Source organism: Poecilia latipinna, unplaced genomic scaffold (assembly GCF_001443285.1).
Source record: "Poecilia latipinna isolate Pla-1442-1.1 unplaced genomic scaffold, P_latipinna-1.0 Scaffold1275, whole genome shotgun sequence".
In the NCBI taxonomy this organism is placed as follows: domain Eukaryota; kingdom Metazoa; phylum Chordata; class Actinopteri; order Cyprinodontiformes; family Poeciliidae; genus Poecilia; species Poecilia latipinna.
Window position 1 is genome coordinate 75567 of NW_015113891.1, and position 16230 is coordinate 91796.

General features: G+C 36.4%; 1 protein-coding gene across 1 annotated transcript in view; it reads left to right on the plus strand.

The window, feature by feature from the left end:
• The window catches only part of tesk2 (testis associated actin remodelling kinase 2), a 42405-nt gene extending 27986 nt beyond the window's left edge, over positions 1–14419 (plus strand). Inside the window, exons 7-14 of the mRNA XM_015054728.1 lie at positions 492–638; positions 2084–2166; positions 4656–4740; positions 5984–6067; positions 7361–7447; positions 9258–9396; positions 11153–11686; positions 12273–14419. Of these exons, the coding sequence (XP_014910214.1) occupies positions 492–638; positions 2084–2166; positions 4656–4740; positions 5984–6067; positions 7361–7447; positions 9258–9396; positions 11153–11686; positions 12273–12559 (1446 nt within the window). The 3' untranslated portion in view covers positions 12560–14419. The remainder of the gene's footprint in view (positions 1–491; positions 639–2083; positions 2167–4655; positions 4741–5983; positions 6068–7360; positions 7448–9257; positions 9397–11152; positions 11687–12272) is intronic.
• The last annotated feature ends 1811 nt before the right edge of the window (positions 14420–16230 follow it).

A 16230-nucleotide genomic window follows, 5' to 3' on the forward strand; every position in this document is an offset into this window, starting at 1 on the left:
AATATCTAAAATCTGCAAATATTTGAGACCTGCTTTGAAAATGCATATAACTGCTAAGTTTATTGTTCAAAACCCAAACATAACGGTGCTTTTCACTCTTAAATTAAAAACAAAATGTATAAAAATCATTTTATAAAAAAAAAAAAAGTTTTATGGTTTTCTTGAGTGCGTCTACTGATTTAGCTGGAACACCTCAGCTTGTTAAAAACATATACTGAAAGATCCTGCTGCTTTGTTTTTGATGAGGCTTTGTGTATAATAATGTGAGAGTATAATAAGCTTGCGCTTCTACCTACACTTTCTTTCGGTCCACACTTTGTGTTTTTGCCATTGATCAGAATTTTGAAGACAAAAATCTCAACTCAAATATTATAGTTGTGCTGTGAACAAAATCTTTGGGACACCGTGACATAAGTTATTTTTTTACCACTTATACAGTTCTGTATATTCTATTTGTTCACATGTTTGAAATGTTTTCCCTCTTTCTTTAGTACATCAACGGAGGAAACCTGGAGCAACTTCTAGACAGCAACAAGCACCTGAGTTGGCCCGCCAGAGTGAAACTGGGCTGTGATATCGCCAGCGGTGTGGCCTACCTGCACTCCAAAGGCATATTCCACCGGGACCTCACCTCCAAGGTTAGCTGAGGCTAATTGGAGGAAGATTATCTCACTTATAACAAGACATTTTTCCCATGTTAAAAGTGAAATGATCTAGTTGTCAACATTAAGGAATTACTGACTTAAATTGAGCTCCAGTATCTTGCTGAAAAGTTGTCTTATCTTTTTTAAAGTGTACTGGACAAAAAGTACTTGGTAAGGTTTTGTGTTTTTGCAGTGTGGACATTCTTGCTAAAAGCCATCGGTGCCAACAACTGTACAGCCAGTTAGCCCTGCTAGTCATTTGACTCAGAAAATGTGCACCAACACACATTTGTTGGAGCTCCAACAGGAAATGATAACCAACTGTAAAACTGAAGGTTCATTAGGTGTTTGTTGGCAGGAATGTTGAAAAACACACATTTGACTATGGGGAGGAAAACAAACTTCCTTTAAAAAAAAAAAAGCCCTATAAGGATATGAATTAGTTAAACATTAAGCCAGGGATCAGCAATTTTTTTTCTATTTTTGCATACTATTCCTACAAAATAAAACTTGTCTAGATCTGCTAATCTATGCAATATAACATTGTAAAATTAAAGAACCAAGATTTAGGTTTTAGAAAGAATGTGTGCAACTTTCCAGAGGAAAATATGGTGGAACAAATTAAATTGAGTTATTTTATATTTGGAGAACAAAATAGCCTATATAATGGGTCTGGTGCACATAAATCCTACAAACGTCATTTGATTAAAGCAACACTATAAAAAGAAATTCACAGTCTTCCTTCATAAAATCCAGAAATGGCAATAAAGTTTTTCTGTTTGCCCTGTCAGTAATGACATAACCATTTCATACAGTATGTTGCATTGTTTTCTTCTATTAAATAATTTTTTAGAGCAGCTTATCTCCCTGTAAACAACAATGGCTGCATTACTACATAGTTTTTTAAACCAACCCAGACACTTTTGGCATTAAAGGACATCGGGTATGTTCTCTTGTAAGTTGTTTACGGTTAAGTTGTTTCTCTTCAGAGGTAGTAATTTAACTTTTAACTTCCCCAGTGAGCATGTGGAAATTATGCTGTTGTTTTCAGAGAAGCTAACTGTACTCGACCGTTGCAAATTACGGAGTTTAGGAAGAAAAGCGTTGCGAGATTTAAGTTGTGCATTAGCTTCATGTATCATAAATAAACTGTGAACATTAATATGCAGCTCAGTTAATTAGGTGTCATGATAGTTTCTCACGGTTTGCAGGTGTCTTTCATTCACATGCTGCTCTGCTGGTTCCAGTGAGAGTTTGAACACTTTACAGTAAGCTGAAGAGGAAGGAAGTGGCTAAACTTGTAATGCACAGTTTTCTTACAACTACTCTAAATAGGAAGCAAAGGTCTGGGTAATAAACCATAAATTGTTGTTTAATCCGTCTGTGTCGCAACTTCCCCAAGTAACATTCTGTGCTTTTGGGGGTGTCTGTCTTCACAGAACTGCTTGATCAAATGCGATGACAATGGTTACACGGCGGTGGTGGGAGATTTCGGCCTGGCAGAGAAGATTCCCACCAAACAGTAAGAAGCGTCAGAGTGAATCTAGAAATGCCAGGGGGAGTTTGCAGGAAAAGGAAAAAAATTAGAAGATGAAATAAACTGAAACATGCTGGCTGTTTTCTACTCGTCTCATTATGAGGGATAATTTTCAGAAGAGAAATCATATTTAAGTGACTCAAACTGAAGGCCAGTTCAGTTTTATCTCCCTAATGCGTCTAATTTATGTTGGCCTTCAAACTAGTAAGGCTCATTCTTTTCTTTATCTCCCATCTTCTGGTTTAATATCAGTTCTCTTTATAATATTATGGTTACACTCAGGGAAAACATGTTGCGTAATAAGAATTTTATTTCTTTAATCATCTTTTTGTTGGTGTCAGCTCTTCATTCCTACAGCAAACTCAGCTTAGTTACTCCCCCTCTTCCTCCTCCTCCTCTTCATACTGGGGTTATTTATTAGCACACAGGTCACTAAAAGCCGCCTCTACAGCTCACATTCTCTGCCTCGGTGTTTTGATAGCAGGAGGAGGATCCTGTCAGTCTGGGGTTTTCACTTTCTAATCGTGCAGTAGCCAAAAAGAAGCAGGGAGTCTGCTTTCTGTTCTCCAAAATGTCCAAAATAATTCCTCTGATCTTTTCCAAAGGTTTATGAATGTGACCACACAGAGTTTGGTTGTTTACTGTGCTGTGAAAAGGCTCTCTGAAATGTTTCAAATAATCAAACGAAATGTTATGTTTTTGTTGTCGGACAAAAATAACTTAAGTAAATACAAAACAGACTGACTTCAGTCTTATTTTAGACTGACTTCAGAGTGACTTCAGTCTGTTTTTGGGGAGGAAAAAACTATCCAAACCAACCGGACCTGTTATGTAAAATTCACTTTTTGCATGTTTGATGTTTCCATTTGGGTCTCAGCTGCTTCTTATAATAATCCATGTACTTAAAAAATCACCCAGATGTTTTTTTTGTTTGTTTTTTTTTGCTGTCTGTAAGTCGTTTCAAGAACCTCCTGATTGGTGAGTCACATTCAGTGGCACTGTGCCGTTGCCTAGCAACCCCAGCCAGGGCCAGCACCGTCACCTAGCAACCTCAGCAGAGTTCCAGCACGTTTGGTCAGCTGGTTTACCATTACATTTGGATATTAGCGGGCACATATATAGTAAAATTTACATTTTTCATGTTTTTACTTCGGGTTTGGTTTTGGATTTCTATTGCTTCTAAAAACAGCTGAGCTATTAAAAAAAAAAACAACCACCCAGCTGTTTTTTTTCTTCTATAAATTAAGATTGTTTTGGTGTCTGGAAAATGGCCAATTTCAAAAACTTGTGAAACATAACGTCACATCAGCAGGCACTGTCCCTCACCTGTTCCCTAGCAACCAACCTGTTACCTAGCAACCCCATTGAAGTCACCTAGCAACCCAAGCAGAGTTCCAGCATGCAGTTCAAAAAGCCTTTACATCATAAAAATATCATTCAATAAATATCAAATTTTATGAGCAAAATCATCCAGCAAATACACATCAGATATGCTGATCAATGTCTCACTTGCTACTAATCAAGGCAATTATCCACAGTTGGTAAAAACATGGAACTGGTGAACTTTGGTTAAAAAAAAAAATATTGTGGAGCTTTTTAGAAGGAAGGTATCTTGTTACACCTGGCTGGGGTAAAACTGTCACAGCCTCTCAGAACATAAATAAATAAATAAACATCATACTGACAGCCAAACAGTAGAGTAATGGTCTGAGACCTGGATGACTTGCCATAATCTATGGAGCCATAAAATCTGCTTTTTAGCAGATAAACCTGAGGAAAAAGGTCCAAAGCAGGCTGCCAGACTCTCTATAAATGGCAAAAACAAGAAACAAATGCAACAAATGGAGGTTTTTGAGTGGCTAGTCAAAGTATGAACTCAAATTTAATTGAGATGATGTGGTTTGATCTTTAACAGAGTTTTCGTGCTCAAAATGGCTGCAGTGTGGCTAAAGTAAAACAATACTGCAAAGAGTGGGCCAAATTTCCTCAATAAGATGTAATAAACTCGCTGACATTTTCTGCTAATAATTGTTGCTGCCAAGGTTGGAGCAACCATGTTTTAATGTTAGTTACTTTTTCTGATTGGTTTGGATGGCTGCTTTCCCTTAATGCATATAATTATTACCAACTGCTTTTTATGTTTAGGTTAACCTTGATCTGAGCCTAAAACTTTTAAGTTTGAAAAAGAAAATCTGTAATTAGATAATAGATATAGATGTTATTTAACCTCCAGGCTGAACATTATGCATCTAAACTAAATTCAGTTTAAATCTAAATGGAGCAAATGGGACTTATTAGATACATCTGTGGGTTGTTTTAAACATAAACTGGTTGCCATATTCACACAGAGCAGCTTCCAAACGCAGCAGAACATCCAGTTCCTTTTGGACTCGCGTTCTGTGCCAGTTTACTTCACACATCAGTCTAATGATGCAGACATTAAGCTTTTCTTTCTGCTCATATGTTCTGTTTAGGGCTGATGGAGAAAAGCTTGCAGTGGTCGGCTCTCCTTTCTGGATGGCTCCTGAGGTGCTCAGAGATGAACACTATAATGAGAAGGTAAAATCTCTATTAGTTCAAAGAAGGTTTACAGATTCAGATCAGTTTAAGTCGGACAGAAATTGCCTTTTGCATCCAATTAGTGCAAATGCACTTCTGTCATGACATCACAGCTACAAGCAGCGCGAAACATGCACTCATCATGAGCATAAATAATACATATGTCGGCAATATCAGAGCTTTCAAAAAGCAAGAATCGGATGCACACATTTGGATTTATTGTGAAATGTACATTATATACATAAAAAGTGATTATGAAGATATTGAATGTGAAACCTATTGACTTTGAACATGGTTGACTGTAGGTAAGCACTACAAAAATGTGCATAGTGTACCCAAAAATGCTGCTAAATCCAAGGAACTCATTAAAGCGGGCTGTTACCAGTGTTGCCAGATATTGAAAAAGAAACACTCAACCAGCTTTATGAAAATGAGGCCAGAAAAGCCCAACTGGCAACCACACTAAGAGATTTTAAAGTGAGTTTACAGCGAATATCTGCATATGACACTACACTACTGCAAACTACATGGCTTGAATGTTAGCTTTATTGTGCGGAGCTTTTTTTCCAGAAAGAAAGTCAAACCCAAATGAGCCACCACACATTCAAAAACAATCAGAAATCCTATCATAACAGACTTGTTATGCAAAATGTTTAGCTGGACATCATATTATTCTGTTACTACTTCACCAAAAACATGCTTTGATTCTTTCATGGATGTTTGAGGAGTCTTTGAATCTCTGATTGCAGCCATTCAGGGGTATCTGAAAACTTGCTCCTCCAGACTAGTGGCAGCAGAAATTAACAAACACTTGCTAACCTCCTGAGCTCGTTATATGAGCTACTTCTCAGTCTGAGGCTCCTAAGAACAGTTGTATATGGCATAATGGAGAAATGTTGTGATTATGTGCTAAAGATGGAGTATCTGAAAGACTAGAAGCTTCTTAAAGAGACAGAGGCCCAGTTTCAAGGCAATAAATTGCAAAGTCAAATTTATTTTACATTATATTTGATATATAGCATTTCTATAACAACTGAAGGTAGCAGAGTTACTTGACTGTGCTATAAAATAGCACATAATACATAAAACCACCCCTTTAAAAGTTCAAATTACTACTACATTATCTCCACGCTGAGTGTGTGTGAACTTCTCACCATAACTATAGCTATATAAAGGTTGCATTAAATGAGTGAATATTATGTATAAATGTATATATTTCTGAGCTCATTATGTCTGCTTCCAGGCTGATGTTTTCTCCTACGGAATAATCCTTTGTGAAGTTATTGCACGGATCCAAGCCGACCCCGACTTCCTTCCCCGCACTGAGGTAACGACTCTTCACCTCCTCTCTACCTCCTGACTTTATAACACCCTGTGTACATGTTTGCAGTGTATACTTCTCAAACAAATCAGGGGAAGAATGTTAAAATATTTACTTCTGCAGTTTTATAATCCAACCTCATGGTATGAGGCAAATATTTGTTTCTGAAGGTAGAACTTGAAAATGACAATTTATAGACTTGTGCAAAGGTCAGAAGACACTCCTTGTTTCTTGATATTTTGCCTCCCGGGGTAATTTCTAATCTTTAAATGGAGTCTTCATTAATAATTCTTCAAACAATGTAGAAATGCTCTGCTTTTTCCTTCATTTCCTCAGTTTTTAATATACACACACTATGCAGAATGGGGGGAACATCATAAATAATATCTATACATAATAGACCTGAAAGGATTTGATGTTTTACAAAGGTTGGATAATTTCTTTACAATTTTATCACATAAAAAAATTGTTAGATGCACAAAAATGCATGAAAGATGCTAAAAGATCTAGTTTAAAAATTGATGTATTCCAACACAAGCAGTTTGTATTTTTAACCACTGAGTTTCAATTCTGTGTTGCCTCTTAAAGGAATTTCAAATTTCTATTATTATCTATTTACTGACTGGTTTATTGCTCACTTTAGTCCTTCCAGCACTTTATAGGTTTTTGACCAACAAGTTTTGTTTTTTGTTTTTTTACGTTCATTTATTGAAGCAGTGTAATTCAGTGCCACACCCTCTAATTAAATATTAATTGTTGGTGTATTGTTGTTTTTTCTTGTGACTTGCTGTAAATTTTAACTGCCCATTAGAGCATGAATAAAAATCAAGATTTATCTGCTTCATTTGATTCATAATTCACTAGTTAATCAGGATGATTTAAAACTTAAGAAGAAAAAGCTACAGGTTATTTAAAATTCATTTTCTGCAAAATGTGAAAGATATGTTGTTTTTATAGCCTTTTCCTCTAATTTATCTTGTTTAATGCTGAAATCTAGTCGGTATATTAACTACTAGAGGGGATCATCCTTTGCATCCTAGCGTAGATTGCACCATTAAGTCAGGCTTACAAGTAAATCCCATTGTAGGAATCAGTTGTTGGTAATGGTTTGATGGCCTGCAAGCACAGTGGGACTTGGCAGACAGCAGGACAATGTCAGGGGGATTACTGTGACATCAGCCTAGCCTTGGCTGCAGAGTTGCACTATGTCAAGTATCTAATGAAGCATGTTTGTATCCATGTTTATCTCTCCTTTATAATGAGTTTCCTCTTTGTTTTCCGATGTGTCCTCCTGAGCAGAATTTCGGCCTGGACTACCACACGTTCCAGCATATGGTTGGAGACTGTCCGCCTGACTTCCTCCAGCTGGCCTTCAACTGCTGCAATGTGAGTCCGCCATCTTTCTGCGTCAAATCTGCGAATATAATCAGCACCTGCTCTCTGTTTACCAGCTGACAGAAGAGGCATTTCTAAACTGTTTTTAATTTCATCTGCTAGTTTTATTCTCTTGTTGAGAAATACAGGGCAATGAGATTATGGGATTAATTTGATTTAATCTGCTGTATTGAGGATTTTGTTCTCTGCAGTCTAGAATATTATTTTCTCAGGTTCAACTATGGTATAAAAACTTCGAACAGATTTGGGTGTAAAAATGAGCAAATTTTCAATCACTTCATCAAAGTTGTGAATCTTATTTTTCTCATTTGTTGTTTATTTCCGCTCTTTGTTTAATTACATCTCCTAATAATAAGATAATAGCATTAAAGTTTTTGAAGCACCCTGCTAATTGAGCCTATGCAGACTCCTTTATCCGCTCTCATCCTTTTCTGTTGTCTTTTTATCATCTGTGTCTCTGTTATCCTTTTTCCAAATCTGTTGCTGAATCTTTATTCCACCTAGTCTGTAAACTGCATTGTATCGCTCTGCAAGCATCAGGGGGCTCAGCAAACTTTATTTTTTATTTTATGTGTACTTAGAAACTAAACACAATATTAAAATGTCTCATTTCTTTATCTGCATCAACCCCTGACTTTAGTTGTGGATAAGGGCTGCATAAAAATCATCCCAAGGGCCACAAATGGTCCCCGAATTGCACTTTGGACATCCCTGCCCTTTCTGATTATTCAAATCTGGCTTAAAATTTGAGTCTTTCCCCTGAACAAGCCAATAGAAATGCAACTTCTCCTTTTGATTGATCTCTTTTCAGTATTTGTGGCTGGGGAAAAACCCAAAATGATGAAAGTTAATTGCCAAATCCAAAGAATCAAAATGAAAGTTTTCACACGTCTTGCCCTTTTTTTGACATACAGGAATTTCAAATATTTTTACTCTTAAAAATCTGAAAAATCGGACATCCCTAAATAGAAACAACTGCAACCTGTTGCCCTCTGAACTCACCTTATTTATAAGATTACCTGGTGCAGAGAAACCTGAGGGAAAGGAGACTCGGGTCCAAAAAGAGCAAATGTAACTTTTTTTTACTTTTTCCATCAAATAAAAATTCCTCTGAACACTGCAAAAACTAAACATTTTACAAAGTATTGTACAAATTAATTGGTACACTTAAAGACAGAACTAACTTAAAGGTAACTTTAAGGATGGAGCTGGAAACAAGACGATCCTGGTGCAAGAAATATTGTTCTGAAAGGAAAATATACACAAGTGGCTGCAAAGCAATCTCTAGTGTTGTTATGCAGACTTCAAAATTACAAAATTGTAAGTATTTTTTTATCTGAAACAAACTGCGTTGTCATTGACTTCAAAACTTACTTACATAAACTTTAAAATTTTCATAGAATAATAAAAATGTATAGATTATGTTTAATGTTTTGTTGTAAATGCATGTCTGCCCAGAACCAGAACCAAACGTGGACAAGCAGCATTCAGGTTCTATGTACCACAAATCTGGAACAAACTGCCAGAAAACTGCAAAACTGCCGAAACTGTGTTCTTTGAAACTGGACTTGTACACAACTGGACTATGTTTTTGAAACATAATCAACAATCTGATGTGTAACGACGGCAAAATGTAATGCTTCAGCTGGTGACTCTTTTCTCTGACTGTGTTTTTATGGTTTAAAGCGCTGAAAGGTGCTGTAAAAATAACATTTGATTGATTGATTGATGCTTTAAATTAGTATTTAAAAATCTGAATATAGTTTTAAATGCGGTTTCCTGCCTTCCATGTTCCCTTCAGATGGATCCCAAACTCCGTCCGTCGTTTGCAGACATCGTCCGGCAGCTGGAGGAGATCCTCGCTCGGCTCAAAGTCGTAGAGATGGAAAACGAGAGCGCTTCACTCACCGGCGACAATGAGAAGAAAGCCATGTCAAAAAGTAAGAGCACTTAAATAAAACTGCAGCATCACTGTCTACTAAAGTCATTTATTTATATGTATGGTTTGTATCTCATCTTGATCTAAAGAGAAACTCTGGTGAGTTTATTAAAATGAGACCCAGTCCGTTCAGGCCAACATGTTTCCTCTAATTCAGCCTAATGTTTGGTTTCCGGCCTGCCTGATTATCAGAATATAGAGGAAAAAAAAACAATCTGAGCCTTTGGACAGAGGAATTATTCCTGTTGTGTACAAAACATGGAAGTGATGATCTCTTCTTGCAGCTGTTGGTTTGGCTGATAACATCAGTTCTTCTTAACACACCATCTCTCGTACTTGTATATATTTATGTTTCATAATAAGAAGTCCCAAATGGTTTTTGTCAGACATGATTGTAATCGTGTTGTTGTGAAGTTACATATTTTTGTTGATGCTTTATTTTAAAGATGTCAAATTCTTTTTTTTCCATCTTTGATCAGAAAAAAATATATATTTACAGAAGCAAAGATCTCTGTTTCTGTAAACCTCTTGCAACTATGAATCAGCCTTTTCTCAGAGAATTACATTTAGTGAATCTTGTCCAAATGTCTGAATAGTCATCCAATCCAGGACCTTTGAAAACTGCTGTAAACTCAGGAGAATCATTTAAAGAATATACCTGTGCTGCCACCTAGTGGTCATACTAACTTCTTCTCTGCCATTGTCTTTTACCTTTGCACAAACTTAATTTATCATCTATTAAATGATAAGTTAAGTTTATGTTTGTGTGAACTTGCAGTGCAACAGAGGAAATCAAGCTCAATTCTTCTTAATCACTTCTTTTTCTTTTTTTTTCAAAATAAAAGAGGCTGTTTAAATTTGTCATTGCAGTAACCAAACTATGATGGGAGCTGGATGCTTTCCAACTTATTTGGCAAGATGAAGGCTGGTGGAAAAACAATATTTAGACTTTAAAATTGTCAATATTTTTAGACGGATGTGACCCAGCTCTGGGTTTCTCAGAAACATGGTGGCTGCACTCAAAACAGTGTTGCTGTAACAATCTGGAGTGGTTGTTATTAATGGCTGGCAAAACATGAAATGCTGCCAGAGCAACATTAGCTGCTGGAGTCTGGTCAGTAATTTTGCACTTAGTGGAGGTTTACCTTATGAAAATGGATGCTAAGTTCTAATCTTGGGCTGAAACGATTAATCAGATTAGTTGTGATTAATCGGTTATTGAAATAATCGTTAACTAATTTAGTAAAAACTTAAGCGTTAGCAGGAATTATAGTAGGTCATTTGCTGGAAGAGCAACATACTCAGAGAAGTAAAGAAGCCAAAACTATTTAAAAATATATACATATATAGCATTTAAAATGAAAAATGTTTTTTTATATAAATATGTCCTCCTCAAGTGGCCGAGTAAAGTAATGCTATGTTGTATTTTAGGCAAAAAAAATATTTTCTTCTTTCAAAAATTAATTTAATTATTGCATCTTTTAATGCATTTTTAATATTATATAAAAAGGCTGAAGTGGTTAAATGTAAAATCTGCAAAATGTGGCAATTTTCTATCCAGATTAATCAATTAATTGTCAGAATAATCAATAGAATAATCAGTTACTAAAGTTTGTGGGACTTTGTGGGAATCACCTTGGATTTTCCAAATCTACAAATTAAGAAACATAAAGATTCTGTTTTTAAGATTCTTGTAATATTTTTTGCTTTATTTTGCATGTAAAGCAGTTGTAGAAACTCTGTTTTCTGTACTGAAGGTGAGAAAATCCAGGCCTTCAAACGACTGAATCCTCTTGGCTGCCAAAACGATAAGATCCCTCCCAAATCGCCCCGGCCCAGACGAAACATCTGGCTCAGCCGCAGCCAGTCGGACATCTTCTCCTGCAAGCCGGGGAGGAAAATCAACGTCCAGGACCCGTACTACGACCCGCCCAGTTCTCAGAGGAACCTCAGGACCCGCAAGATCAACCCGTTCACGGCCCGGGAGGACCTCTGCGGGGGCAAGATCAAGTTCTTCGACGTGCCCAGCAAGTCCGTCTTCTCGTTGGTGTTTGATTTGCACTCCCCGCCTGGAAGCGTGTTCAGCAACCAGGCGCCGACCCACGGGCCCGGAGCGTCCCAGCAGGAGACGTCCTTCTACTGGCAGCAGCTGCCAGGCAGGCAGTGCCACTCCGTACCTGTGTCCCCGCAGCTGCCGCGCTCCGAGATGTTCCACCTCACAGACCCGGTCGGATCCAATAACGCCGGTTCTGTTACCTGTACGTCCACTCTGCTCTCTGTCACGCTTCCAGGTAAACCTAATGAATGTTTCAGGTGTATGGGAAAGGTGTAAATGATCATTATTTACAAATATGTAGATATTCTGTCAATGTATGTTTTCAACACTTATTAGACTCCATAATATGCTGCAAAAACAAAATATTGCCAAATGTATTTTTTATTTTTTTAATACAGGAGCTGGTTTTAAGTCAATAATTGGTTAATACTGAAGCAAAAGTACTAGTTTTATTGGCAGATTGTTTCACTTATAACATGGGAAATGTCTTATCTTCCAGTGGAACTATTATTAGCTCCTATATTTTTCTTAAAAGGTACTTGTTAGTTAGTTAGTTTTACATTATTTCAAGTCTACTAAGATATTTGCAGTAGATACTAAACCAAACATACTTTGTATGATTTGTGTTTTTGGGAGCATGGAGCCAAATAACATAGATTGACAGTAACAATATCTGCATATATGGAAGTATATATATATATTTTTTTAGCAAGATTATTACAAATTTGTAAGAAAAACATAAAAGATGTTTTCAGGAATTATTTGCAAAATAAAATAGAGATCTTTGCGGATATGAATCTTTATTTTTCTCTCCCCTTTAGCGACGAATTCCAGGTCCGACGCGGCGCCGATCCTGAGCGACATGCGGCAGAAAGCGGTTCTGAGCGGCTGGGCGAGGAAGTACGTGGTGGTGGAGATCCCGCCTTTCTGCAGGCAGAGAGGAGGCTGCGCCGACGACGACGTGGAGGCGAGGACGGAGGACACGAGCGGGGAGAGCTGGTCTCCGATGCTCACCGGCAGCGAAACGGACAGCGCCGAGGCCATGGACTGCTCCGGCGGACGAGAGGAGGAGAATCCGGACCGAGGAACGGAAAGCTGCCTGGTGTGACTAGAGCAGAACATTTCAGCAGGACTGTAGACTCCTACATTCAGGGAGGTGGAGACATAAGACTGGAAACTTGTATCATTAAAATAAAGCACTCAGTTTTCTCTAATCTGTCAAGTGAATGTATCACATTTTGAATAGATAAACCACTTGATCTAGATAACTATTTTTCAACCCGGTTAGCACAAGAGGCTTTTATCTACACGCTTTCTGTAAAGATTATATTCTGAAACAAAGTTGTTGATATTTAATATTTCAAGATGTAGATATTTGTTTTTTCCCTCTAAGACTTTTTGTTTGGTTTTGTTTCTTTGTGGGATATTGATGATCCCTTGTATTATGTTTGAGTGTGTGTGAATTTAAAGTTGTTTTGATCATTTTCAGTGTTCGCTCTGAGACAAATGCTTCTGCTAAGTTAAAGAAACAAACCCTTCCTGTTTCTGATGAAGACGGTCTTGCACTGATGGTCCTTTGAGAAATTAAAACTCACAGCAAATGTTAAATTTCAGCCTAAAATGGGCAAAAGTGAATTTTCTTTCTTTTTTAAAATTTTTATTTATTTGTCTTAGCTTGTTGTTCTTAACTTTAGTTTCTTCACTCCTTTCTATCAAGGGTCAAAAAGTGCCACAATTTAATAGATGAACAAAGTGATCATTTAAATACATTTGGAAATGTATATTAGAAATGAATTGATCTGCCTTTATTTACATCTGTAAATACATCATACAAAAAATTGAAAAAAGCTGCAGCGCCTTCTGATTATTAGCCTTACTGTTGAAAATGAGGGGGCGGGGCTAATATTTCTATAGATAAGGTGATTGGTCAGCAGTTGGGTTAAGCAATCACATGTTTGGGTTTATTGCAAAGGTCAGAGGGCAAATTAATATTTTATTATCATGCACTGTTTGGAATAAAATTATCACTTATAAAAATAATTCAATTATTTACTTGTGAGATTGTGGCACTTTTGAGGCTCCATAGTTGAATATTCTGCTGAATATTCAATATTCTCTTTTAATCACCCAAAACCACCATTTTATGAAGTTCTGCTGTCAGAATTTAAGCCAAAACACAATTTATTATAACTAATTATTGTGGTAAAGTAGCGACAGCATGGTTAAATATCTGCAGGATGAAATAAAAATATAGCTAAAAGATCTGGCTTGTAAAATATTCTACAATTTTGCTGAATATTCAGTAATGGTGGCTTCAGTTGCCTGGATTTAAGCCGATAAATTATCCAAATTTTACTTAAACTTGTAACCCTCAAAGTGGTGACTTTCACTTATAACGCATAATGATTGTTGCTTAATCTTAATTGTTGATTCCACTAAGGATGTATTTTTCAAACATTTTGGTTCTGGGATAAAGAGCATTTTTTTCCCCGTCATTTCAAAATTATTCAGAAAATTTGCAAATTACTTCTTAACTCTTCAAATGATGGCTACAAATGTTTTTGGTAAATGTCTCAATATAATATAGCTGCTAATATTTTGGTTCCCATATCTACTACGTGTCTAAAACAGATCTAATGCAAGAGATTTTCAGGTGTTTAGGTTCCTTGTTTTTCAGCATTGAAGTGTTTTTGCAAAAACACCATTTTACAAACTGAATTATCTATAAAATGTATTATTTAGGCCCAAATCTGGCCTCTTTCACAGGAACTCAGATGTTTAGAACCTTCCTTTGCTATTTTCCTATTCAAGTCTGATAATGTCGTTTTACAGGATAAAGCTTTGATATTTATGAAAACCTTTAATGTCTTACTCTTTGTATATTTGTGTAAAACTGTGGTGATACCTGAAACTTGTTGAATACAGATTTAAATGTTTTGTTTTTCTGATCAAATAACAAAATTTCCCCTAAATTTTCTGTGATTTTTGTTGTTTTTTTTCAACATCTGGATCAGCGGCACAGCCAGAAACAAGCATGAAGGGAGCGTCACTTCTTCTGCCCTTCTTCTTGCCCCGATGCGCCCATCTTTCTGGAAGAGGGTAAATCTGGACTGATCACAACACTTGACCTTCTTTAGTTCAATCTTTATTCTCCCTTTGAAATTGATGCATTTTTTCCCACTGATAAATTACCTTCCTTTCAGTATTTAGGATTAGTTCCACTGTTGTTTTTCTTCGATTTGAAGTCACCAAAAGTTTAAATAGAGTTGGTCGATATGGCAGAAAACTTATAATATAAACGCTTCATATCGATCGATATCAATAATTATTGATTCATTTTTTGTAAATATCTGAAATACTGCCAATGTGACCTTTCCTATTTTGTCCACAGTTTTCACTCCACTTTGTTTTTATATTTTTAGGCAGTTATGAGGCAGGTTAGTGAAACCTTAAACTGCTGCTGCCTAAGTTACTAATCAGGTTGTTGCTAGGTAACCAGGAAGAATGAGTTGCTAGGTAACCAAAGAGGAGTGAGTGAGTGAGTTGTTTTCAGCTGACTTGGTGAGAGTTTGAAAGACTAGAGCCTTTTCTCTGCCTACATCCTCCAGAATGCTGTGCGGCTCTGGACTGGAGTTCAATGAAATTATTGAACAGTCAATCAGACCCTTTTTCTGGTGGTACTGATCAACTGTCTTGCGATATTGTTTTTGTTTATTGTCCAGCCCTATGTTTAAGTGATCAACCTATAATTTTTTCCTCAAAAATGATGATTCTCCACTTTTATTTAGTTATTTATTTCCGGATTGCCAAGCCAGTGTTTGTGTTTCTGTCAAGTGAAACTGCGCGTTAGAGTTGCTAACCGCTACTCCGTCATTGCCTAACCATTAAAAAATCACTTTGGGTGCCCTCAAGTGAAGTCACACATAAAAATATGTTTAATGTAACAATTAGTTTATGTATTAATGAGCCTATTTTTGGCTGTTGGCTGAAATCACACATCAAACTTTGTTCATCACTACCTAACAATTAGGTCATAATTTACCATAAAACATCACTTTGGATGAGGTCTGAAGCTGTATGTGAGCTAAAGAGCTCCTTCAGTGACAGACTGCTGCATCCAGGGTGCACAAAGAGGCTTTATTATAGATCCTTCCTCCCAGCTGTTAGGCCTTAACAACTGCTGCCAGCAAAGTCAGTAAGCACTTAAATCCCTAATGATATTTACATATGTTCTCATTTGTTTTTTATGCACAAATATACATGCATACTTTGTACATTTTTTTAAACAACCTATTCAGTTGCACATTTTGGAATTATAGCGTATTATAGGATACTAATTTTAATAATTGTACAATTTCTTATTCTATTTTATTCTATTCTATTCTATACTGCTGGTACAAATGAATTACCCCACTCTGGGGCAATAAATTATTTCTATTCTATTTTATTCTAGTCTAGTCTGTAGGCCTAAGACAAAAAATTGTATTTGTTAATGTATTGCTGGAACATGACAGTGGAACCTTTGGTGATAAAAACAACTATAATAATAGTAATGATAAAAAGGTTTACATATAAATAAAGAAAAGATGAAAAAAGGGAGCAAAGGTCAGGAAAATATAAACGATAAATTAAAATACTTGTTTGTACTGATATTGTGGTTATATCATTATATCTTCATAAATATATAATGATATATGTGAGAAACAATAATAGCTTCATAGGCATGCAGCTGTAAGAATATAAAATTGATCTGTTGTTAATCATTACTTAACCATTAAT